Consider the following 25,283-nt stretch of genomic DNA (forward strand, 5'->3'; position numbering starts at 1 on the left):
GCAGAGTGGTTGGTCCAACTCTTGCTCTCCCTTCACTAAGTAGCTAAAAGTTTTACAGCTAATTCCAGCTGTTGCCAAAATGCATCTCTGCTGTAAAGAGCTCCAGGTTTGTATAGTTAGGAAAAATACAAATTATTTCCAAATTTGTCATATTAGCATAATTGTTACTATTAGAAGACAAGGTGCAAAAGCAAATTGCCACTAGCCCAAGGGACCAAATAGTTGACAGTCTGGTGCAGTGAAGAAATAGGAATGTAAAGAATAAACTACATAAGAGAAATGGAAAATGAGATTATTTGAAAATAGATAACAATGTTGAATAAATGAGCATTATAAAAACCAGGAAATGAAACATCGTCAACAGAAAAGCATTTGTATCAAGTTTGAACTTTGAAATATCCGCTGATTCAGTTGCAGAATAATATACATCATTAAGCCTTTTGAAACAATGTTGGTGACCTTGTGTCTTTTTGAAAGTAATACTGGATGATTGTACCTGCTTCCTGTACTGTAGTGAAGTTATGAATGTTAGCAGGAAGGAAGAATCAAAATCTAGTCTACTTGTATTGGTATATGAAGCCATACAATTATTTACATAGTACTATGGTATGGAGATAGCTTCGTTTTGGGAGTTTGAATATAAGTATAGTAATAATGTAGAAAATTATCATTATTTTTAAGATTTATGTGATTTTCTTGATGTAATCTATTTTATGGTCTTAGTGATTAGTTTAGGTTATATAAGTTTCATTGGATTGTCCTTGAGAGGAGAATCTTCATTAAAATATCTAAAAATTTGGTTTCTCTTTCATTTCCACAAATGCTCTTCTCAAACATTTCAATCTGGAGAGAAAGTTTCTCGTCAAATAATTTTACAGCATTCTTAGTACAGTACTTTATTCAGGTTTCACAAGAATGAAGTTAAGATTTAAATATATTTGTTCCGTAACGAATACAAACCACGCTATTTAATTGGGGTATTACTTTCAGCGTAGCTGAAATGACGAGCCATTAAAATTTAGCGAGGGTTAACTACCCATGCCGCTAGTTAGTGTGGAAGGTAGGGGGTTAGCTTGCTACCACTCCCATTCACACACCGGTGATTTAACTCCCTTTACTTTTAGCTCGAATGAAGACCGGTTGTAACCGTTCTTCCTCCTTGCCTATTTTGGACTGCCATTAATTTTCGTCTTTTAACTTCCTTTTTCATATATATGCAGTATATATATATATGAAAACGTTCTTAATATTTATGTATATATATATATATATATATATATATATATATATATATATATATTTATATATTATATATATATATATAGAAATGTTGTAAGTTTACTTTTCAGTGTTTGTGCTGTGCCTCTGATAACATATATGACAGGTTCTCAAGACACTTGTGAAAGGCTGGGGATCCTTACCTTCCGACCTCTCCCCCCTTGTCCATCGGTGTCCCCATCACCAGATAACCTACTGTTGACTCGGCCGCCACCGCAGGGAAATCTTTATCGTTTGGACCACCCTCCTCGTTCAACTGTTGTCTTTGTCTTTCCCTCTTCCACGGGGAACATTTGATTACTGAGGGAAGGGAGTGTGGCCTTTCCGAGATAGACTTCGGTCTTTCTCTTCTCAAGGTTGTTCACCTTGCATGGACTTCCGACAGTGTTATAACGGGGGAGGTCCTTTCCCGTTTGCGGGTTAGGTTGCGCTTCCGATTGGTTTTTAATTATTTAAGTGAAATTATAATTATTTGTAATTTAACTTTGTTCCAACACTGGGACTTACCTCGAACTACTTTCTTAGGAGTTACCTGGAACCTCCTCTCAACTGACCAGAGTTTTGTGCAGTTTACCCTACTTCCGTTTTCTGTGATGGTAGGCCTAGGCGGAAGGATACATGCCCTGAGGGAAGTCTCGAGGCAGTCCTCATGTTAGCTTGGGTCTTGACCTTCAGTAAGTTCTCTGGTCGCGTCGTGATATCATCTTGACGCTCTCCCTATCTCGGTGCGACCCTTTGTGTCCCCGACTCTTATGTTCCACGTGTGTTTCCTCGTGGTCCGGTGTGCTTTCCCTCGTGCTTTCGTGCTTATAACTTAATTCCCTCGAGTTTTCCCTTGTGTTTATTTGTTTTCTCTTATCATTTTCTGCTACGTTCCTGTGTCTGGCGGTACTATGATAGTGCGTTATGGAGCATACCCGCCGTTGTCCTGGGCCTAAGGCCGGGAAGTCGTGTGGGGCGTTCTTGTCCAAGCCCGATGTGGACCCGCACTCCCTTTGTTCCTCGTGTAGGGGTAAAGTGTGCTCTTCTTCGGACACGTGAAAAGAGGAAAGAGGCTTCACACAAGGATTCAAGATCCCGGAGATTCCATCTTCCAAGGGGAATCAAAACGGGGAATCCTTGGTCCCTGTCTCTTCTGAAGCGGTTTTTCCTTGACTGACCACCATCAGCAAACAAGAAAGCATCAACAGATTGATCTCTAGATCACTGTTTGCTGATGGCTAGTTTACGGTTTGCTGATCGCTATCTCGCCGATCACCAGATCGCCAATTGCTAACTCTGCTCTGATCATTGACTTCTAATCCCTCCAATGACTAACGATCTCTGATTGCTAACGTTCCAATCACGATTGCTAGTCAACAACCAGTCATCAGCTTGCTGATCACTAGGTCATCGATGGGCAGCTCATCTTTCTTCGATCATCGAACTCCGCTCGCTGATCTCTGACCAGCCCATCGTCAGCTTGCTGATCTCTGACCAACCAGGAGGGACCATAGTCAGCTTGCTAATCTCTAGCTCAAAGATCACTGGTCCATGATCGATCGCTGATCATCAGTGGCTTACCATGACCAACTGACTATCATTAAACCATTCTGCTGTCTCTCAGGGCTCTCAAAGCAGATTACCAACTCATTTATCGCCTACCTACCTTGGCTGACTGACCAGACAGCCTTCATCTGCCTGTCAGTTACATTCCTGGGCTCACAGACCACAGATTCACCGATCATCGGCAATTCGCATGCAGTTCGTGACTCAGACTTACTAGTCAATCTCTGCCCGTAGTTCCCTAGATCAGAAGGTATACAACATACTTCTCGTTACTGGCCGTTCGCCATCACACTAAAGTGATCGGCAAACGTTTGACAACCCCTATCAGCGGCTTGTCGACAGGGATTACTTGCGAGCACTCTCCAACTGCACATTGACCACGATACCCAACTGTTAACCATTGATTAACATTCGCCAGATTGATTCTATTGTAAGGAATAGCATCAATCCCATCAGAGCGCATAGTAGGGTTAAGCGTTGCCTTCCTTCTGTCAGTTAAAGGAATTCTCTCTCAGGGAAGAATCCTCACACAGGGTATCGTGTCTGATCCTTTACGCCACGAGTCAAGACCCCAACATCAACAATCTTCCATGCGAAAGGATGTGCAAGGAGCTGTCCCTTTGGGTCGATGTTCACACCATGTTGGAGTTCGAACTAGGGCTAAGAACTTAGGTCTTCATTTGCACACTGGACCTGAAGGACACATACTTCCAGGCTCAAACCATCCATCTAGGAAGGTTGGAAGATTCTGTCTAGACAAACAAGAAACACTAGTTAAGGGCACTGTGCTTCGGTCTTTCCGCTACACCCATCCTGGTCTCACAGGATCGGCTTCTGTCTCCTCCGTTTCGGGACGACTGACGGACCTTAGCAGACTCAGTGGCAACCTTGCATTACACCGGAACTTCTGAAGTCTTTTTACCAAGATCTAGTGATCTAGGTAAACCTGTGGAAGTCTTCCCTACTTCCCTCCCAGAAGACTGGTGTATCTGGGAATGATTCTAGATACCAATCTCCTCAAAACTTTCTCAAAACGAGAAGAACTCCCATCCCAGAGGGACTTGAGTCTGATTGGAATCAGCCCCTCGATCCCCCAGACATTCTGACCCCCATGGGACCAGAAGTTTGGACAAACCTCAAGGGATGGGTGTCAGTCGAGAATCTACAGAGTGGTATAACCTTCTCATCCTTCGCCACCCCTCGGACTTGATGTTGTGCTTAGAACACATCAAAAGAAGAGAGGAAGGACCAAAGTGCTGCACCACACGACCTCAGCCCTCTGGACAGAGTCCGAAAGTACCTTCACTTAAATCTCTTAAGAGATGAAGGATAACTTTCCGGTCCTTCAGCAGCCTCATCGGTTCCTAACAGACCACTCAGTGATGTGATGGGCGACAACACCACACACCACATGGAGGCTCACATCGGCAAGCAAGAAGGAACTTGCTCGTAGCCTCTTCCCATCTAACAGTATAAACACTAAGATTGGCCAAAGTCCGTTTGGTGCCACTATCAGCCCACTTCATTCCAGATGAGAGGAATGTACTCACCAACAATCTGTGCACGGCATCTCAGATAAGGTATACCGAATGGTCTTTGGATCACCTTTAGCCGATAAAGTCCCGACTTTACGGGGTCCTCCAACTAGGAATCTGTTCGCAACACTCCTGAACCTCAGGCTGCCGTTGCTCCCCAGCCCTAGACCCCAAGGCTCTGTGGCACAAAACAGGCCAACAACGGTGGGTACAACAATGACATTTACGTCTTATCTCTGTTTTGTCTGGAGAAGGGCACTCATGAAGGCTAGAACATCGGTCAGCCTCTCAAGGACTCTCATAGTTCCGCTATGGCATTACGTAAAACGGTTTCCAAACCTTTTGCAGCACCTGATAGAGTCTCCAAGAGAACCCTCTCCATATCACAGACAACCCACTTTGACACCTACCACAAGCTATAGCTTTGCTATGATTGTGCCCCTGGAGACTACCCAGTACCTCCTCTCCCACAGAGGCTTTTCGCAATAAGTTGCGAAAAAGTTGTCTAGATATCAGAGGAATTCCTCAGCATCAGTCTTACCAGGCAGTATAGCGTCTAGTGTGGTTGGTGTCATGTGAAAGTGTGTGTCTCCACTCGATACCTCTATTTCAGCAATAGCGGAATCCTCGAGTATATGTCAGAGGAAAAGACCCCCTTTTCAGTTTCAACAGGTAAAGATGATCACTCAACCTTGATCCTTCACCTACAAACTAAAAGGAAGGGACATCCTCTCATCGCTAGACCTTCCCTAACTCATACGGACTTACAACTTTCCTTTCTCCAGTTGGAATATAGACCTTCCTCTCGGAACATGGTTCAAATTCTCCGGTCTCGAAAGAGACCTCCTTATGTTCCACTTCACCAGGCAACAAATTTTCACCTGGTTTAAGAAGACAATGTTCCTACACACTCTGACAGCAGCCATACGAGTTAAGGAACTTCATGGTCTCTCTTTCGACATCGGCCATTAATGAGAAGGGCGAAAGGTAATCTTTAGTTTCGTACCCGAGTATGTCGCCGGACACAGTTTCCAGAGGTGACAGATCCTACACGAGTCTCCACTCGATAACGGACGATCCAGATCATCCGTTACTGTACCCAGGGGAAGGTATGAGACTACCTTAAGAGAACGGCAACAACTCACCCGGGTCCCTTCTCTTGTCATCAGCACTGGTAGAGACTAAAGGAGCATCACCAAAACATCATCTCAACATGACAATCCACGATTTTAGGGGCATAGCTATGCCCCTGGTCCTTCGCAGATTACTCTGTGACGCAGGTTTCACAAGAATGGATGTGAATGCTCCAAGTGACTTTCACAACCTTTCCCCTGCAAGACGTGACCCACAGGAACTCGATACGATCTCTATCGGTCCTGTGGTGGCTGCACAACAGCTGGTTTTATACCTCAGGCTCTTTATTGGACAAGTAGCAGAAGATTGAGGGCACTGTTACCCGGATTTAGTCTGCGTGAATGAAAAGATTTGACTGGCTCTTATTCTTTTCTTCATCCTACCCTCTCGTGGGGAAAGCAGCATCCTGGATTCTCTGCGTAAGCTGACCTCAAACCACTGCAGGTAAACCATGCTCCATTGTGTACCTAGCATTAAGCAAATACTGTTGCGTCCCCATACCCTGGCGAAGTGGTATTGGAAAAGTCTTGGTTACAAAAGTTTTTTCCTACAAAAAGACTCTTGATAACTTTACCTAGACAGTCACACTTCTGAATATCTTAACACACAAGCCTGCATAGGCTGCGGACCTAGCAAGGTTTTAACAAGGCGCAAGGACTCCTTACTTAGGGTACTAACATACGCAGATAAGAAGCCCCCTGGGTGAAGCCAAAAGCCAGATTGGCAGGGACTTCCACCCTTACTAATACCTTAGCTATTTATACAAACTTGCCCGCCAGCTCTATACCCCTTGAAGTCCTACCTCCAAACAAAGTGAGCTAAATCACCGGTGTGTGAGTGTGAGCGGTAGCAAGCTCCCCCCCACCCCCCACTAACAAGCGTTATGGGTAGTTAACCCCTCGGTAGATTTTAATGGCCTGTTATTTCAGCTTCACAAAAAGTAATACCCCTAAATAAATAGCTAATTTTTGTATCGTTAGGAAAAATACAAATTATCTACGAATTTGTCATATCTTAAGCTAATCATACAAATTGTCCCTCCATCACTTGTCCTCCGTAAGAACTTCCTGCAATGAAAAATGGTGACATATCACTGATGTGTGAGTGGGGGTACCCGGTTATCCCGGATACCCCCTCGACCCTCCCACTACCTAGTGGGTGGGTGGTTGCCACCTTCCATTAAAGTCCTAATGGCTAGTCTTCCAGCTTTGCCGAAAGATGATCCCCTTTAAATAATTAAAGGTTTCTATGTTAGGAAAAATACAAATTACTTCTAAATTTGTTCTATTTTCATTGTGCTCTTCTCCAGCTGATTATAGTTTTCTATTATGTCAGACTTTTCATCCCAAAGGAAGGAATCATCCACCTCTTGCTGCCAAAGCTTGTAAGCTACTGAAGGGATATGCAAGAGACGTAAGACTGGAAAAGAAAGGGTCATGTTGGAAGTTTTTGTTGTACAGTATGATGTCTGAGAATAGGAAGTTTAGCCTTAATTCCCTCTTTGAAGTCTATTGAAAATAATATTTAGGAGTGTTTCATCTTTTCATAGGGAGAGGATGATGAATTCTGAACCACCTTTTGAATTTTCAATGAAAAGTGAAATTGAAGATCTATTTTCACCTGCAGTCGATCAAGAAAATAATGATATGTCTGGCAGTGTTGCTGTCTTTAATGATGGCGCTCTTTTCTTGGATCTAAAAATGGAAGTCAAAGTAGAGCCAGAAATATTTGATTCTAGCGAAAGCAACTTGACAAATTCTTACGAGTACGATGCATCAGTGAGTGAAAACGGTTCATTAAGTATTAAAGGGGATGTCTATGACGAGGAAAGTGTAGACACTTACTTAGGGACAGCTGTGAAAGAGGATAAAGGAAAAGAAAAGGGAAGACTTTCATGTGTAATCAGTGGAAGAGAATTATTACAGAAAGATGTTTTGAATCAAGAGGTGAATCAAATAAATGAGAAGCAGATAAAAAAAGGATCTTTGGTAATGTTAACTCCAATGCTCTATCTAGGAAGCGATGCTCATGCAGTGACTGTGGGAAAGCTTTTCGTGATAGATATAGTCTTTCATTACATTCAAGAATTCACACGGGAGAGAAGCCATACACATGTAAAGTCTGTAGAAAAGCATTTACTACAAAACCAAATCTCACTGTACATTTAAGAATTCACACGGGAGAGAAGCCATACAAATGTAATGTCTGTAGCAAAACATTCAATGTAAAAGGACGTCTCACTGAACATTTAAGAATTCACACGGGAGAGAAGCCATACAAGTGCAATGTCTGTAGCAAAGCATTTACTACGAAAGAACTTCTCACTAGACATGTAGGAATTCATATGGAAGAGAACCCATACAAATGTAATGTCTGTAGCAAAACATTCAATGTAAAAGGACGTCTCGCTGAACATTTAAGAATTCACACGGGAGAGAAGCCACACAAGTGCGATGTCTGTGGCAAAGCATTTACTACGAAACAACTTCTCACTAGACATATAGGAAATCATATGGAAGAGAATCCATACAAATGTAATGTCTGTAGCAAAACATTTAGTTCAAAATATAATTTCACTACACATGTAAGAATTCACATGGAAGGGAATCCATACAAATGCAATGTCTGTAGCAAAACATTTACTACAAAAGCATATCTCACTGTACATTTAAGAATTCACACGGGAGAGAAGCCATACAAATGTAATGTCTGTAGCAAGACATTCAATGTAAAAGGACGTCTCACTGAACATTTAAGAATTCATACGGGAGAGAAGCCGTACAAGTGCGATGTCTGTAGCAAAGCATATACTATGAAAGAACTTCTCACTAGACATACAGGAATTCATATGGAAGAGAACCCATACAAATGTAATGTCTGTAGCAAAACATTATCTTCAAAACATAATCTCACTACACATTTAAGAATTCACATGGGAGAGAAGCCATACAAATGTAATGTCTGTAGCAAAACATTCAATGTAAAAGGACGTCTCATTGAACATTTAAGAATTCACACGGGAGAGAAGCCACACAAGTGCGTTGTCTGTGGCAAAGCATATACTACAAAACAACTTCTCACTAGACATGTAAGAAATCATATGGAAGAGAACCCATACAAATGTAATGCCTGTAGCAAAACATTATCTTCAAAACATAATTTTTCAATATTAAACTTACCCGATAATCATGTAGCTGTCAACTCCGTTGCCCGACAGAATTCTATGGAGGGATACGCCAGCTATCACAATACTAGAAGGGGGTGTACTTACCAGCGCCACCTGTGGCCAGGTACTCAAGTACTTCTTGTTGACACCTCCTCAATTATTCCTCTGTCGTGCTTCCGGCAAGACGTTCTGGGATACGCTTATGTTCTTGGAGTATTTTCACGACTTTGGTGAAGTATTTCTCTTTGATTTCGGCTGTCGCTTTACTGGAAACTTCTATATTAGCTTAGTTAGCTTTTGGAATTAATTTGATTAATTATGGTGACGAGGAGAGTATGAACTCTCTTTCACCTTTCAATGGCCGACCCTTCCCTTAGACGGAAGTGTTGGTGTCTAAGAGAGTATAGACTCTCTTTCTTAATTTTGCTTAACAAAAGTTATAGATTTATTTTATATCTCTCCGCCTCTTATAGGCCTCTTCGATTAACTTCCTTTTATTATAAACTTATTAAAATTAATTTTTATATTTGTTTATATTCGACCTTCCTAATAGTAGGCGGTCTTTTCTTGGTACCGAAGTTAATTAACATTGAGCCCGTCATTTCGGTTTTACCTGTTAACATATTATGCTATTTTAATGTCTTTGAAAGAATTTCTTTGATAGTCTAGTACTGTTTTCAAAGTTGAACTAACGTTTTGTTTTGTCTCTGCAGTTGTTGACGTTCAGAACGTTCAACTTGCACTCTATCGTTACGATAGAGAAAGAATGTTCACGGTTTCACGTTGCAGTAAGAGTAACCGTGTCTAGCGTTTTGTTCATTCTTTCTTAACTTAATGGTTTTGATCCTAATAAAGGAACTTTTCATTTTGGGAAATATTTCAGTTTTTTCCTTTAACAATAATATGTTTTAACGATATATATGATTGGGCTCTTCTCTCAGGTTCTAAGTCAAGAGAGAGAGAGAGAGAGAGAGAGAGATAGAGACGGAGGGAGAAAGAGGAGGATAAACGTTTCATTCAAGCCTGCCAGGCGTACGAGTAACGTCGTTATCGTTTTTGCTCTTCTCCCTAGTCACTTTAGGGGAAGAAAGTAAACGTTTCTAGAGTGATCTAGTGTTTAGTCTCTTTCCAGCCACTGAATTATCTTTCATTAGATTTTTCTGTTACATTGTAATTCTGTTTTCGCAATTACTAACTTTTGAGAAAGGATAGAATTGCGTGTTTCAGGTACAAACCACTTAAAGTTTCGAGTTCAGTGAAATAAGTGCAAATAGAAAATTAAAGTGATAAGTGATTAGCGCAAAGTGTGTCAGTGTTGTGCGTGAGGGTACTTCTGTGCGCGCCAGTCGTCCTCCCAGTCCGGGACCTCTTGCAAGCTCCCAAGCCCAGGGGAGAAGCAATGTCGAAGGGCATAAGGGTTCAGCAGGCCTTGATCGGCGCACAGAAGTATCCTCGGTGGTTGTGGGCGTGTCTTACCAAGACCGTCACTCCCACCCGCAGACGATTGAGCCCTTATTTTGCTCGTCTGCAGAAGAGATTTAGGGGAGAAAACGCTGGTCTCAGGTCTCAAGACCTCTTAAACGTAAAGTCCAGACCTATGCCAGACGTACGAAGTTAGAGTTCAACAACCCGGATGCAGTCATTGGGTTAGCTCTGACTCTCCTCAGTCATCAGTTGAATGCACTCCGCCTAAGAGGAGTAAGGTTCTGCCGCAACAGATCTCTGCTGTTAAGGCTTTACCTCAGCAGACCTTAGTGTCTGCCGACCCCAAGTTGACTCTACTGCAGTCCATGCAGTCTCAACTTTCGGTCTTGATGCGTGAGTGTCGGGCTGAGAGTGTTGCGCCTCCGCCTCCGCCTACACTCCCTCCGCCTGCGCTCGCTCCGCCTGATCGCAGTACCACCTGCCAGGCGTACGATGTTGAGCCACGTTCTGAGTTTGCTGTTCCCAGTGGTGTTCAGCCTCCGCCTTCTTTAAGGCAACCTTTACAATGGGATCAGGAGGATTATACCTCTCTTCCTCCGCCTCCACTTGCTGCTCCACCAGTGATGCAACACTCGGTTGAGGTACAACAACCTCTCCCGTCCTTGAGTCAGTCTCCTCAGCTCTCGCTGCAGCGAGCTCAACCCTCCACAAGGCAAGCACCACTACACCTTAGCCTTGCGCCTCAGGAGCCTCAGCTTGCGAGACATTTACCTTGTTCTGCGCAGCCTCTACCTCATCGCGCTCCGCTCACACCACAGGAACAGGAACTTGCTACTCCGCTTCCGCCAACCGCTCAGCAAGCGCAACCCTTGGGTTCAGCCACTCATGCCAGGAGTCAGCCTCCTCCACCCATGCGCCTACCTTCTGCTACTTCCTTTGATCAGCCTTTGCAGACTGAGCCTCAGGTGTTCCCTCAACAGAGCTTGAAGAGGAAACCACAACTATTGTTGTTCCAGCTCGTTCTGACTCTGCTGTTCAGCATACCTTACCTCCATTTTCAAACCTTATGATAATGGAGGTTATTTGTATTACTTATAAAAATATATTTGTATTACTTGCAATATATTTTTAACAATATCGCAGAATATGGCAAAAAATATGAATCATGAGTTATGAATGTAAGGTAAATATTATGTTGATATTTAAACCCCATGCAAGCATGCATAAAGCACTCTAGCACTGGTCATGGAATTTCTGAGAAATGTTAAACGCCATGCACACGCTCTGCTTACCTTACAGCATGCTCTACATACAGCATGCTCTGCTTACAGCATGCTCTGCATACTACATGCTCTGCATACAGCATGCTCTGCATTCAGCATGCTCTGCATACAACATGCTCTACATACAGCATGCTCTGCATACAACATGCTCTGCATACAGCATGCTCTGCATTCAGCATGCTCTGCATACAACATGCTCTGCATACAGCATGCTCTGCATTCAGCATGCTCTGCATACAACATGCTCTACATACAGCATGCTCTGCATACAGCATACTCGGCATACAACATGCTCTGCATACCTTACCGCATGCTTCTCAGTCACACATCTTTGGTTGTTGCCAACTCACTAGACTGTCAAGCAGTTTCATAACGTTGCCTTCTAGTCTGCTGCTTTTGCACCAGTGAACCCTCACTGAGAGAACTTAGCTTTTCTAGGATATGGTCCCTGTAGATGAGAAAGTTCTTTTCTCCCTCCTTCTGATATTCCCTTGAGGACTCTGTCATTTGGAGGGAGCCTTTAGCTGCATAGCCTCTTATGGACTTTTATTTAAGCATAACATGCTTCCAGGGAAGGTAATGGTTCCACTTCAGTCGCTAATCCCGTCTGTTACCACACCTGCTCCCTTAGACCTTGAGCTGTGTTGCAAGACATGCAGTCCAAGCTTAGTCCTTGTTAGAGGATTTTTTGTTTACGGAGTCAATGTGTCACGGGGAAGACGTTCAACAACCAACAGAAGTGACTTGTTGTGACGCAGTGCGGCAACCTCAGCAACCCGATAAGGAGTTGTCTGTACGACCCAGACAGTCTAGACAGTTTCGGGTTGTCACTGTACTTCCTCGCTTGCCCATGATTGACAGTTCACAGACTGTGCAGCAGTATCATGATCTTGTGTCCGGCTCCGTCAGACGACTGGCTTTTAAGAGCTCCCACAAGTCGTCGCTGTCTGGAGATTTTCAAATGGACTATGGATCTGACCAAGGAACTGGGCCTCCTGGTCAATTTTGAGGAGTCTCAGCTCGTTCCATCCCAGACCATTGTCTCCTTGGGTATGGATCTTCAGAGTCGAGCTTTTCGGACATTTCCGTCGGCCCCAAGGATCTTCCAAGCCCTAGAATGCATCCAGAGCATGCTGAGAAGGAACCGATGCTCAGTCAGGTAGTGGATGAGTCTAACAGAGACACTTTCATCGCTGGCCCTGTTCATCGTGTTAGGGAGACTCCTCCTCCCCCCCCTTCAGTATCATCTAGCTGCTCACTGGATAAAGGACATGATGCTAGAGACGGTCTCAGTTCCTGTTTCCGAAGAGAGGAGGTCTTCTCTCGCGTGGTGTAAGAACAGCTTTCTTCTCAAGGAAGTCTACCTTTGGCTGTTCAGAAACACGACCGCCGTCTCCTCTCGGACGCATCAGACACGGGCTGGGGTGCGACTTTGGACGGACAAGAATGCTCGGGAACATGGAATCAGGAGCAAAGGACACTTCACATCATTTGCAAGAAGTTGTTGGCGGTTATTCTGGCCTTGATAAACTTCAAGTCCCTCCAGCTTAACAAAGTGGTGGAGGTGGACTCTGACAACACCACAGCCCTGGCTTACATCTTCAAGCAGGGAGGGACTCTTTCGTGGAAGTTGTTCTAGATCGCAAGGGACCTACTCATCTGGTCTAAAGATCGAAAGCTAACTGGTAACGAGGTTCATTCAGGGCGGTATGAATGTCATGGCAGATCACCTCAGACGGAAGGGTCAGGTCATCCCCACAGAGTGGACCCTTCTCAAGAATGTTTGCAACAGACTTTGGGCCCTGTGGGGTCAGCCAACCATAGATCTGTTCACTACCTCGATAACCTAGAGACTCCTGTTGTATTGTTCTCCGATTCCAGACCCAGCAGCAGTTCACGTGGATGCTTTTCTGCTGGATTGGTTCCATCTCGACCTGTATGCATTCCCGCCGTTCAAGATTGTCAACAGGGTACTTCAGAAGTTCTCCTCTCACAAGGGACACGGCTGACGTTGGTTGGCTCCGCTCTGGTCCACGAGAGAATGGTTCTTAGAGGTACTGCAATGGCTGGTCGACATTCCCAGGACTCTTCCTCTAGGAGTGAACCTTCTAAGTCTACCTCACGTAAAGAAGGTACACCCAATCCTCCACGCTCTTCGTCTGACTGCCTTCAGACTTTCGAAAGACTCTCAAGAGCTAGGGGCTTTTCGAAGGAGGCAGCCAGAGCGATTGCCAAAGCAAGGAGAACATCCACTCTCAGAATCTATCAGTCTCAAGGGGAAGTCTTCCGTAGCTGGTACAAGACCAATGCAGTTTCCTCAACCAGTACCACTGTAACCCAGATTGCTGACTTCCTGTTATATCTAAGGAAAGTAAGATCCCTTTCAGCTCCTACGATCAAGGGTTACAGAAGTATGTTGGCAGCGGTTTTCCGCCACAGAGGCTTGGATCTTTCCACCAACAAAGATCTACAGGACCTCCCTAGGTCTTTTGAGACCTCAAAGGAACGTCGGTTGTCCACTCCAGGCTGGAATCTAGACGTGGTCCTAAGGTTCCTTATGTCATCAAGATTTGAACCTCTCCAATCAGCCTCTTTTTAGGACCTCACATTAAAAACTTTTTTCCTCGTGTGCTTGACAACAGCTAAAAGAGTAAGTGAGATCCATGCCTTCAGCAGGATCATTGTTTTCACATCTGAAACGGCTACATGTTCCTTGCAGCTCGGTTTTTGCTAAACGAGCTTCCTTCACGTCCTTGGCCTAAGTCGTTCGAGATCCCAAGCCTGTCCAACTTGGTGGGGAATGATCTAAAGAGAGTACTTTGCCCAGTTAGAGCTCTTAGGTACTATCTAAAAAGGTCTTAACCTTTACAAGGACAATCAGAAGCCTTATAGTGTGCTATCAAGAAACCTTCTTTTCCAAGTTCTAAGAACTCAGTTTCTTACTATTCAGGCTTCTGATTAGAGAAACACATTCTCATCTGAAGGAAGAAGACCTTGCTTTGCTGAAGGTAAGGACACATGAAGTGGGAGCTGTGGCTACTTCAGTGGCCTTCAAACAGAACCATTCTCTGCAGAGTGTTATGGATGCAACCTATTGGAGAAGCAAGTCAGTGTTCGCATCATTCTATCTCAAAGATGTCCAGTCTCTTTACGAGTACTGCTACACCCTGGGACCATTCGTAGCAACGAATGCAGTAGTAGGCGAGGGCTCAGCCACTACATTCCCATAATCCCATAACCTTTTAACCTTTCTCTTGAATACTTTTTATGGGTTGTACGGTCGGCTAAGAAGCCTTCCACATCTTTGTTGATTTGGCGGGTGGTCAATTCTTTCTTGAGAAGCGCCGAGGTTAAAGGTTGTGATGAGGTCCTTTAGTATGGGTTGCAGCCCTGTATACTTTAGCACCTTTGAGTTGATTCAGCCTCCCAAGAGGAACGCTGCGCTCAGTAAGGAAGACGATCTTATTAAAGGCAGAGTAACGGTTCAAGTCGACTTCCTTACCAGGTACTTATTATTTCATTGTTATTGTGGATAACTGATTGTATGAAATACGGGATACTTAGCTATCCTTTAGTCTTGTACACTGGTTTTTCACCCACCCCCCTGGGTGTGAATCAGCTACATGATTATCGGGTAAGTTTAATATTGAAAAATGTTATTTTTATTAGTAAAATAAATTTTTGAATATACTTACCCGATAATCATGATTTAATCGACCCTCCCTTCCTCCCCATAGAGAACCAGTGGACCGAGGAATAATTGAGGAGGTGTCAACAAGAAGTACTTGAGTACCTGGCCACAGGTGGCGCTGGTAAGTACACCCCCTTCTAGTATTGTGATAGCTGGCGTATCCCTCCTTAGAATTCTGTCGGGCAACGGAGTTGACAGCTACATGATTATCGGGTAAGTATATTCAAAAATTTATTTTACTAATAAAAATAACATATCACTACACATTTAAGAATTCACATGGGAGAGAAGCCATACAAATGCAATGTCTGTAGCAAAGCATTTTCTTGGAAACAATCTCTCTATAAACATTTAAGAATTCACACGGGAGAGAGGCCATACAAGTTCTAAACATAAGAAATCACTTGAGAGATCTATTCCAATGTCATGAATGTGGCAAAACATTGGATATAAAAGAAAGACTCAATAAACATTTAAGAAGAACTCACATGGAAGGGAAACCAGTCAAGTGCAAGGACTGTGGCAAAGCTTTTTGGTCTAAAAGTTTGCTCAAGAATCATTATAGAAGGAGTTACTATAAAATCTGATATTGTGATCTAGAATAAAGAAGAAAAAACAGCAAAGATTACAGATGTGAGAGTTCTTATGCCTTCTCACGATTGCCCAGGCCGTTAGCTCTCAGAGTCGAAGAGGTGACCTGGTGCCTCCAAACAGCTCATGCGAACCACAGAGTAGCCCCCCAGGTCAGGCACTAGCCATTTAGTTTTTTGGACTTGCACCCACCTAACAGTGAGTCATCACTGTAAATATCGTAAGGGTTTGTATATAGTGTAGTAATAAATGACAAATTTGGAAAAAATTTGCATTTTCCCTATGTATACAATCCTGGAGCTCTTAACACATACTGGTCCCGCCATCACCTTCCCCCAGGAAGTTCTGCCGCAATTGCAAAGTGACATTCAGTTACAAGTACAGGTGTGAGCAGAGTGGTTGGTCCAACTCTCGCACTCCCTTCGCTAAGTAGCCAAAAGTTTTACAGCTAGTTCCAGCTGTTGCCAAAAGGCATCTACGCTGTAAAGAGCAAATTTGTCATTTTAGCATAATTATTACTAATAGAAGCCAAGGTACAAAAGCAAATTGCCACCAGCCCAAGGGACCAAATAGTTGACAGTCTGGTGCAGTGAAGAAATAGGAATGTAAAGAATAAACTATATAAGAGAAATTAAAAATTAGATTATTTTAAGATAGATAACAATGTTGAATTAATAAGCGTTATAAAAACCAGGAAATGAAACATCGTCAACAGAAAAAACATTTGTACTATGTTTGAGCTTGTAAATATCCGCTGATTCAGTTTCAGGGGCAGTAGTTGATTGGCTTGGTCACAGCGTAAATAAAGCTTAGAGAATAATATACAACATTAAGTGTTTTGAAAGAATGTTGGTGGCATTGTCTCCTTTTAAAAGTAAGATTGGATGATTCTAGCTGCTTCTTGTACTGTAGTGAAGTTATAAATGTTAGCGGGAAGGAAGAATTAAAAGCCAGTCTACTTGTATTGGAATATGAAGTCATGTACAGTGATACCTCTGGATACGAAAGTTTCTGCTTACGAAAAATTCAGGATGCGAAAAGTGATTCGAAGATTTTTATGCCCCAGGATACGGATAAAATTTCAGGATACGAAAACCTTACGAGATCCCAACTCTTCGCCGAGAGTAATTTTAAAAAGCGCACGCCGCCAGACTTTGAACTTGGGTAGACTCACTTACAGCCTCCCGCTCACCCATTGGTTATCTCCCTACTCAGACGCTAGCTGACGCCATAAGATCCTGCTTTCCTATTGGTCGGCAACTATCCCAGCTTGCCTACGCACGGGCGTTCATCTCTCTCTCTCTCTTTTCGTTCCGACCGCGGTATCGTTAACAGATATTGTGTTGTGTGCTTTCGCTTGTTTGACTTAGTGTTAATATACAGTACATTCGTACGCCACATGTTATCGTTAATAAACATTCGTTACTGTGCACTGTACTGTATTAGTGTTTACTATACATAGACTGTATATAACGTTACGTAGTGTATTATATTACGTATTACTGTAGCCATGGGTCCCAAGAATGTTGCCGAAGGAAAGAAGAAGAAGACGATGATCTCGATGGAGACGAAACTTGAAATCATTAAAAAGTACGAGTCTGGCATGCGTTTAAGTGCGATCGCCAAGGAGTATGGCCGGAATCCGTCTACGATAGGCACCATCCTGAAGCAGAAGGCGGCCATCAAAGCAGCAACACCTTCTAAGGGCGTCACTATTTTCTCCAACAAGAGAACGCACGTGCATGACGAGATGGAGAGGCTGCTTCTTGTGTGGATCAAAGACAAAGAGATCTCAGGAGACACCATCACTGAGACTACAATTTGCCAGAAGGCCTCCGCCATTTTCGGTGATCTCGTGCGTGCTCAGGCCGAAGAAGGAGCAGGAGAAGGAACATCCCAGCAGGAACCCCCAGAGTTCAAGGCTTCTCGGGGGTGGTTCGAGAAGTTCAAGAAAAGGACTGGCATCCATTCAGTGGTACGGCATGGGGAGGCAGCCAGCTCGGACACGAAGGCTGCCGAAGCCTTTGTTAAAACGTTCGAAGAGTTGACTCTGCAGGAAGGCTACAGTTCGCAGCAAGTTTTCAATTGCGACGAAACTGGGCTTTTCTGGAAGAAAATGCCTCGTCGGACATTCATCACGGCGGAGGAGAAGAGGCTACCCGGACATAAGCCTATGAAGGACAGGCTTACCCTTGCTTTTTGTATAAACGCCTGTGGGGACTGCAAGATAAAGCCCCTGCTGGTGTGCCATTCAGAAAATCCCCGAGCCTTCAAAGCCCACAAAGTCATTAAGGAGAACCTTCCCGTGATGTGGAAGGCGAATGCAAAAGCCTGGGTAACGAGGCAACTGTTCATTGATTGGGTGAATGTCTGCTTCGGTCCGACTGTCCGAAAATATTTGGAAGAAAAGCGCCTCCCTATGAAATGTCTGCTGGTGTTGGACAATGCTCCAGCTCACCCTCCTGGCCTCGAGGAATATCTTCTGGCCGAGTATTCCTTCATAAAGGTCCTGTATCTACCGCCTAACACCACCCCTCTCCTCCAGCCCATGGACCAGCAAGTTATTTCTAATTTTAAAAAATTGTACACGAAGCATCTCTTCAAGAGATGTTTCCAAGTCACAGAGAGTACAAACCTCACTCTGCGTGAATTTTGGAAAGATCACTTCAACATCGTGATATGCCTCAAACTCATCGATCTCGCTTGGCAGGAAGTTTTGAGGCGTACCCTAAACTCATCTTGGAGGAAGCTGTGGCCTGATGCTGTCTCTGCACGAGACTTCGAGGGGTTCGGGAAGCCTGGATGAGAAGCCGAGATCGTTGACGATCCTGAACCAATTCAGCAGTCTGAGGTGGCTGACATCGTACATCTTGGTACGTCCATGGGGCTGGAAGTTAGCGCGGAAGATATCGATGAACTTATCGAGGAGCACCACGAGGAGTTGACGACGGACGACTTGAAGGAGTTGGAGACGATGCAAGTGAGTGATGTTCAAGAGCAGTTCTCTAGCGGCGATGAGGAGGATGTTGCACCTTTGAAAACGGCAGACATTAAGGAAATTCTTGCATGTTTCCATAAAATGGCAGACTACGTCGAAAAGGAACATCCAGAAAAAGTTTATACCAACCGTGCGCTTCAACACTGCAATGACGTTTGCCTAACGCATTTTAGAAATGTGTTGAAAAGCAGGCAGAAACAAGCTTCAATGGATAGTTTCTTATTAAAGAGGCCAGCGGTATTAGTAGGCCAAGACGAAGGTGAAAGTAAAGAAAAGAAACAGAAAAAAGAAAGAGATGAAGAAGTAGAAGGTGAAAGTAAAGAAAAGAAACAGAAAAAAGAAAGTGATGAAGAAGTAGAAGAGATTTAGAAAATAAGAAAAACGTAAAGTTATAAAAAAGCAAAAAAAAAAAAATTCAATTTTAAGTTTTATGTTACCGTTAAGTGTTAAAGTAATTTTTTCTTTCATTTTATAGTTTTCCATACGTAATGTTAAGTGTTAATTATTTCTGCCATTTTTTTATTTCGTAAAGTTTAAGTGTTAATGTGTTAAGTGTGTAAATTACTGTACGTAGTCTGTCACTTGTTACGTTTTCTGCCTTATGCCATCCTCCTCTGCCGCGACTTCGCTATCGGACATCGTCTCAATCAAAAGGTAAGTTTCAACTTTTTTGTTACACTAATTAACTGTAACCTTTTTTTCAGAGTGTACAGGTACAGTATCAATCATTAATTTAGGTGTACGTACAGGTACAGTAACAATACACCTTCACTGATCTAAATGCTTTACGTACATACAGTACCGTAACTTTTATACAGTACATACCGTAGTAAAGAAAACGGACCGTTTTCTTTGGGCTTGGGGGGGATAACTTGGCTATAACTACATTTTTGGGCTCAAGCCATGGCGTCCTGATGGAAGGTTCCTTTTTGGTAGCTTCCTTGGGTATAAAACTACTAAGATATTCCCAGAGAATTTAACCACAGGTTATCACAGAATTCTAACTTCTGGAGCGAGTATCCCAAAGGTTTCCCTTTAAGACATCGTATATCAACAGGGGACGCATGTCTGAATGCGCCACATAGCTATCTACACCCCGAACAGAGTTAATGCTTCGGTGTGTAAGGGTTGAGAATAGCTGGGAGCCGTTCCATAGCTAATCTCATTCGTGGCTACTACTGATACTCGAGACGTAAACAAACGGGCGCCATTGCTCAAATGACGTCACGTCCGTCCTCATCCTTTGTTTAGTAGCTTGCCCTACTTAGACGGATTTTCCCTGTGCTTCATTTATCGATTTGCATCTACGTTATGTCGCTACCTTCAGCCTCACCATCTTCTGGAAAGTTGAGTACAAGGTTCCAGTATTGTTTAAATAAGCTCTGGCCGTAAAGTAAATATTACTTTCCGAAATAATTGCTGTTTTGTGGCAGAGCTGTGCCTCTACCGAACCCGCCATTTTATGGCGTCGTTGTTGTTTTGCATGCATTATTTAGTTAGCCACAACAACGCCTCCGGCATTATTTACTAATCGATCGCATTAGTTTATTTAGTCTTCATAGCTAGGACCTTTTATATCATGTTTCGACGCTTTTTATCGGTCTTCGATTGACCTCATACCAGTCGGCTACTATAGCCCCCAGGCTAGAGCGCCTATACATAAGTGTTCATGCATGATTTTATTAGTGCTCCTAGGCTAAGTTATGAAGATAGTGGCATTATTTTACAATACTTTTGACCGTGATGCAAATGTTTTTCGCCTTCAGGGACCATATAGGGGATAGGTTAGTTAGTGTCTCTTTCTAACCTAACCTACTTGTAGGACCCCTATATGCTTCCTTCATCCCCTGCCTTGGCATTCCCTCTAATTAGCCTTGATTCCCTTTCTGAGCAGAGGGATCAAGTGTCTAATGGAGTATTTATCGCCTCTCAGTCCTCCCTATGGGAATGAACCCCCCTTAGGGTTGCGCCCGAGAGTGAGGTTAGGCTAGCCCTACCTCTATGGCTAGGATTAGTCTATGACTATCCTGCGATAGCGATATGTCTTCTACCTCTCCTAGTTCAGGACTATTAGCCCTGCTCTAGGTTAGGTTAGGAAGGTTTCTCTGTTCCCTGCTGAAACTGTACCCATGCACCGTTTCAGCCGGTCTGCCTTATCTTTGGTTAGGGAGTGTCCTCCCTTTCCCTAGTGGCCGCTCTGGTACAGAAACCCTTCCTTGGAAGACTTCTCTCTACTCCCCTCCCCACCTATCTCTTGTATAGCCTAGCCTATGCTTAGGTTAGTCTATATCCATCTGTCCCCTGTCCTACAACTCCTCCTTAGGGTGGAGTAGTAGGGCTACCCGAGCTTCCATGTGCAGTCCGCTCTGGTACATATACCCTTCATAGTGTCCTATGGGGTTAGTTTCTAGATGTGTTCTGCATATGGGGGTCTCCCCTCCTTGGGTGTCCCCTAGCCCTCCCTTGGGCTACCTAGCTCCCGGTCCTCAGTGGCCCCTGCTCCTGGATGATAGAGCCTGCCTCTATCATGGGTACACCCTCTCAGGGGGGGGGATGTCCGGAGTCCATGACTGAACCTCCTACATCCCTCCCCCCCCTGTCTCTCTCACTATCCGGGTGCCGGTCCCTTGCCGCCTCCACTGTCGGCGATACCCGCCTCCTACCTTGGTGACTCTCCCTACCCTTATGCCGCCAGCCCCCTGTGTGCCGGGGGACTGCCGACTGCCGCCGGCTCCTACCGGTGGCTCTCCTCCCTCCTAGCTTGTCGTCCGCTCCCCGGTCGGCCGCCGGAGTGCCGGCATCTACTGCCGGCAACCCGGTTCCGCTATAACCATCCTTGTCCCAGTCACCAAACCGGCATCCTCCGACTGCCGGAGCCGCCGGCCCCCGGCCGGCGTGCCGCCGTTGTGCCGGCGGCCGCCACCCTGGTATACCCTTGACTTAAATATTGTCTGTCTTAATGCCAGAAACTCTGCCGGAGCGACCTCCGGCATGCCGGCGGCTTGCCGGAAACCTCCGGAGGCGTCAAGAATACTTGCACCCCCTTCTTCTAGCTATCATATGATACTGATAGCCCTATACCGCAAACAGATGGGCTGTTTCCACTCTAAGATCAATACCTTGGTACTGTTCTGTTAGTGATCATGCTGTCTCTTTGCATTCTTCTAAATTCCAGCATGCTGCGTGCATCTTAGCGCGGCTGGTTGCCGGAGGCAGTTACCTTAAAAGGAGGCCCTTTAGCCCCTAGCTTGGGACCGAATGATCTCGGTCCCAATCTTACCCTTGGTTTTTTCCACGGAATTCCATTGCCATATGGAACTCTACGGAATACTATCCGGTGCCTTCGGTCTCTCGGATTATCCAAGGACAAAGCTTACGGTAACCAGCCGGGCGAGATGCATGGAGCGTGTTCTCCTTTACTATTTCAATCTCTATGCATCACACCCTTCATTAAGTTAAAATTAATAATTAATATTAACTTAGTTTAAGAGCCATTCTTATGACTCCCCCATACTCATTTTCTCTTTCTTCCACAGGAGGAGCAGATGAAGTGTGACTTCGCCTTCTGCGCTGTGAAACGCCCGCAGTTTTACGGGCATACGGCTTGCAGGACTCACGCCCCTTGTGCCGACAAGAAAGGGGATCTGAAGTTCTGGAATCCACTGAACTGTACGGTCTCCCAGGCTCACCTAGTTGACGCCTTCCATAACCCTCCCTCAGCGGAGGTCAGAGACATTGCTCGTGAAAAGCTACGCAAGTGGGTGCGTGGCTTCCAGAAAAATGCCACCGGACCGTACCTGGCCACCGAAGAATTGAGGTCACTTCTGTTCCCTAAGGCCTCCCCTGATTCAGTGGTACCCAAAGACGTGATCCCCATTGTCCAAATTTCAGTGGAACCTGACGTCGTCATGGCTCAGTCCATGCACGAGTGTCGCCTGGATTCCGAAGATGACGAACATATGTCGGATGTCTCGGAAGACACGGAGAAGACGCTTATGGCTCAAGGAGCCGAAGATGACGAAGACAAGGTGGAATACGCCGAGTCGGAGCAAGAGGTCGCTCCTCCTTCCATCCCCGCTCCTACTCCTACACCGACGGAAGTGTCTATTCCGTCTACCTCCTCGACCCCGGATCCCTCTTCTTCCACTCAAGAAATGATCCGACTGATTAGAGCCGTCATGGACGACAGGTTGAAGGAGAATCAGGAGTTCATCAGGTCCATGATGGGATCCAGAGAACCGAAGAAGATTTCGGTTAAGGATCTCCCCGCTTGCTCACATGCCAACCCGTGGAGGTATGCTGAGCATATGGTTATCGCGACCGGCAGGATCTTCGTCAGCGATAAGATCGGCACGGTCCCCTTGGAAGACGTGGAGTTCTTCCCAAACTTTGAGGCCTACCCGGACTGTTACGTCCGTCTGCGTTCGGAACCTGCCTCGAAGGAAGAGACCGAACCGAAGGAAGAGATAGTGTTCGATCTCGCAAAGGCCCAGGCTATGCTAGCCACTACATTCAAAAGTAGGGGTTTTACCTGCTCTAAGCTTCCGGCCCTGAGCAAGAAGCACCCTACTTATGTCGCACCTGAAAGTGCGGTTCTTCCATTCCTGGAAAAGGCCTTAACTGCGTGCCTTAAAGCTGTGGAAGAGGGGAAAGCCTGCCCTGCACTGGAGGAGTGCAGACCCTTCTCCATAGTAACTCCCCCTGACGCTCGACACTGGAAGGATGTCCAGCATACTTTCGTCGTGGGAAAGCTAGATCCTGACGTCGCCGGACGTCAGTTTAATGAAGACCTCCCTAAGCTCAACGATCACCTCCTTCGTCGGGAACAAGATACGAAGGAGAGGCTCGCAGCATCCTTATCTCATCAAGTCCAACTTGAAATTATGGCCTGTGACACCAGAGTACCAGACCACTACATGGTACTCTCCAAATCCCACATGATGACCGTGATGAAGGACTTGTACCACTTCATAAAGGCTCGGAGAGCCTGTCGTGAATTCGTGTTTGCAGGTGCCACCGTGAAACACGAACCCCGGAGGCTGATTTCCTCCAACATCTGGGGTAAACACCTCTTTCCTTCTGACCTCGTGAAGGAAATCACCGACAGAGCCGCCACGGAGAATAGGAACCTTCTCCACAAGTGGGGCATGTCCAGGAAAAGGAAACCCTCTCAGGACGACGGACCTCAACCTAAGAGGAAATCCCAAAAACAGAAACCCCAGCAACGTCAACAAAGACGTCAGTTTCCGGGACCCGCTACCTCCCAAGTGGTTGCCCAGCCACAACAGACCTTTCAATTGGTCCCCCAACCGGTGTTGTCACAGTCACCGGTCTTCAACCCTGCTTTCGAGCAACAGTCAACTACCTTTCGTGCCAAAGGTAGAGGCTCATACAGAGGTGCAAGCAAAGACGCCTCTCGCCGTCCCTCCAGAGGCAGAGGAGGAAAGGGAGCTAGCGGCCGAGGCAGCAAGCCCTCGGGACACCAGAAGCAATGAAGTGCTTCCGGTGGGAGGAAGACTCCGCCAATTCCAGGATCGTTGGACCTTCGATCCCTGGGCACACAGCATCGTCAAGAAGGGTCTAGGCTGGAGTTGGACTCAACCACCCCCAATCTTCCAGCAATTCTTCCAACAATCAACCCCTCTTCTGGAAGAATATGTCCTAGATCTCTTGAACAAGAAGGTGATAAGGAAGGTAAAGTCCACCAGGTTCCAAGGGAGACTGTTTTGTGTCCCCAAGAAAGACTCAGACAAACTCAGAGTCATTCTGGACTTATCCCCCCTCAACAAGTTCATAGCGAACGACAAGTTCAAGATGCTGACTCTTCAACAGATAAGGACCCTTCTGCCTCGAGGTTCCTACACGGTCTCCATAGACCTGGCGGATGCCTACTGGCACGTTCCAATGAACCATCACGCTTCCTCCTACCTAGGATTTCGACTCCAAAGGAAAAGCTACGCCTTCCGGGCCATGCCCTTCGGCCTCAACGTGGCCCCTCGGATCTTCACAAAGCTGGCGGATGCCATAGTACAACAGCTCCGCCTACGAAACGTCCAGGTGATGGCCTACCTCGACGACTGGCTAGTCTGGGCTCCATCGCCCGAAGATTGTGTAAAATCTTGCAACAAAGTCACCCAGTACCTAGAACACCTGGGATTCAAGATCAACGAGAAAAAATCTCGCCTCTCTCCAGCTCAGAAGTTCCAGTGGTTGGGAATCCAATGGAACCTTCAGTCACACCGCCTTTCCATCCCCCAGAAGAAAAGGAAGGAAATAGCAGGGTCTGTCAAGCGACTGCTGAAATCCAAACGCATTTCAAGACGCCAGCAGGAACGAGTTCTAGGCTCTCTACAGTTCGCCTCAGTGACAAACCCAGTGCTTCGCGCACAGCTAAAGGATGCCGCGGGAGTCTGGAGACGTTCGGCATCCATCGCTCGAAGAGACCTCAAGAGACGGCTTCCAAACAGACTGCGACTTCTCCTAAAGCCGTGGTCAGAAGCAAAGGCCCTGAAAAGGTCCATTCCTCTCCAACACCCTCCTCCATCACTCAACATCCACACGGACGCCTCGCTGGAGGGTTGGGGAGGTCACTCCCACCAAAAACAGGCTCAAGGCACCTGGTCTCCCCTGTTCA

The 25,283-nt window shown here is 45.4% G+C and overlaps 1 protein-coding gene and 1 pseudogene across 1 annotated transcript in view; both read left to right on the forward strand.

Annotated features, from left to right (window-relative positions):
• The window catches only part of LOC137635686 (zinc finger protein 107-like), a 135,544-nt pseudogene that overhangs the window by 45,522 nt on the left and 64,739 nt on the right, over positions 1-25,283 (forward strand).
• Positions 1-25,283, forward strand: part of LOC137635680 (zinc finger protein 107-like) — a 37,380-nt gene that overhangs the window by 2,981 nt on the left and 9,116 nt on the right. The window contains exons 4-6 of the mRNA XM_068368132.1: positions 6,805-6,949; positions 7,045-7,325; positions 7,466-8,685. Of these exons, the coding sequence (XP_068224233.1) occupies positions 6,805-6,949; positions 7,045-7,325; positions 7,466-8,685 (1,646 nt within the window). The remainder of the gene's footprint in view (positions 1-6,804; positions 6,950-7,044; positions 7,326-7,465; positions 8,686-25,283) is intronic.

This window comes from Palaemon carinicauda, unplaced genomic scaffold (assembly GCF_036898095.1).
Source record: "Palaemon carinicauda isolate YSFRI2023 unplaced genomic scaffold, ASM3689809v2 scaffold16, whole genome shotgun sequence".
NCBI lineage: Eukaryota > Metazoa > Arthropoda > Malacostraca > Decapoda > Palaemonidae > Palaemon > Palaemon carinicauda.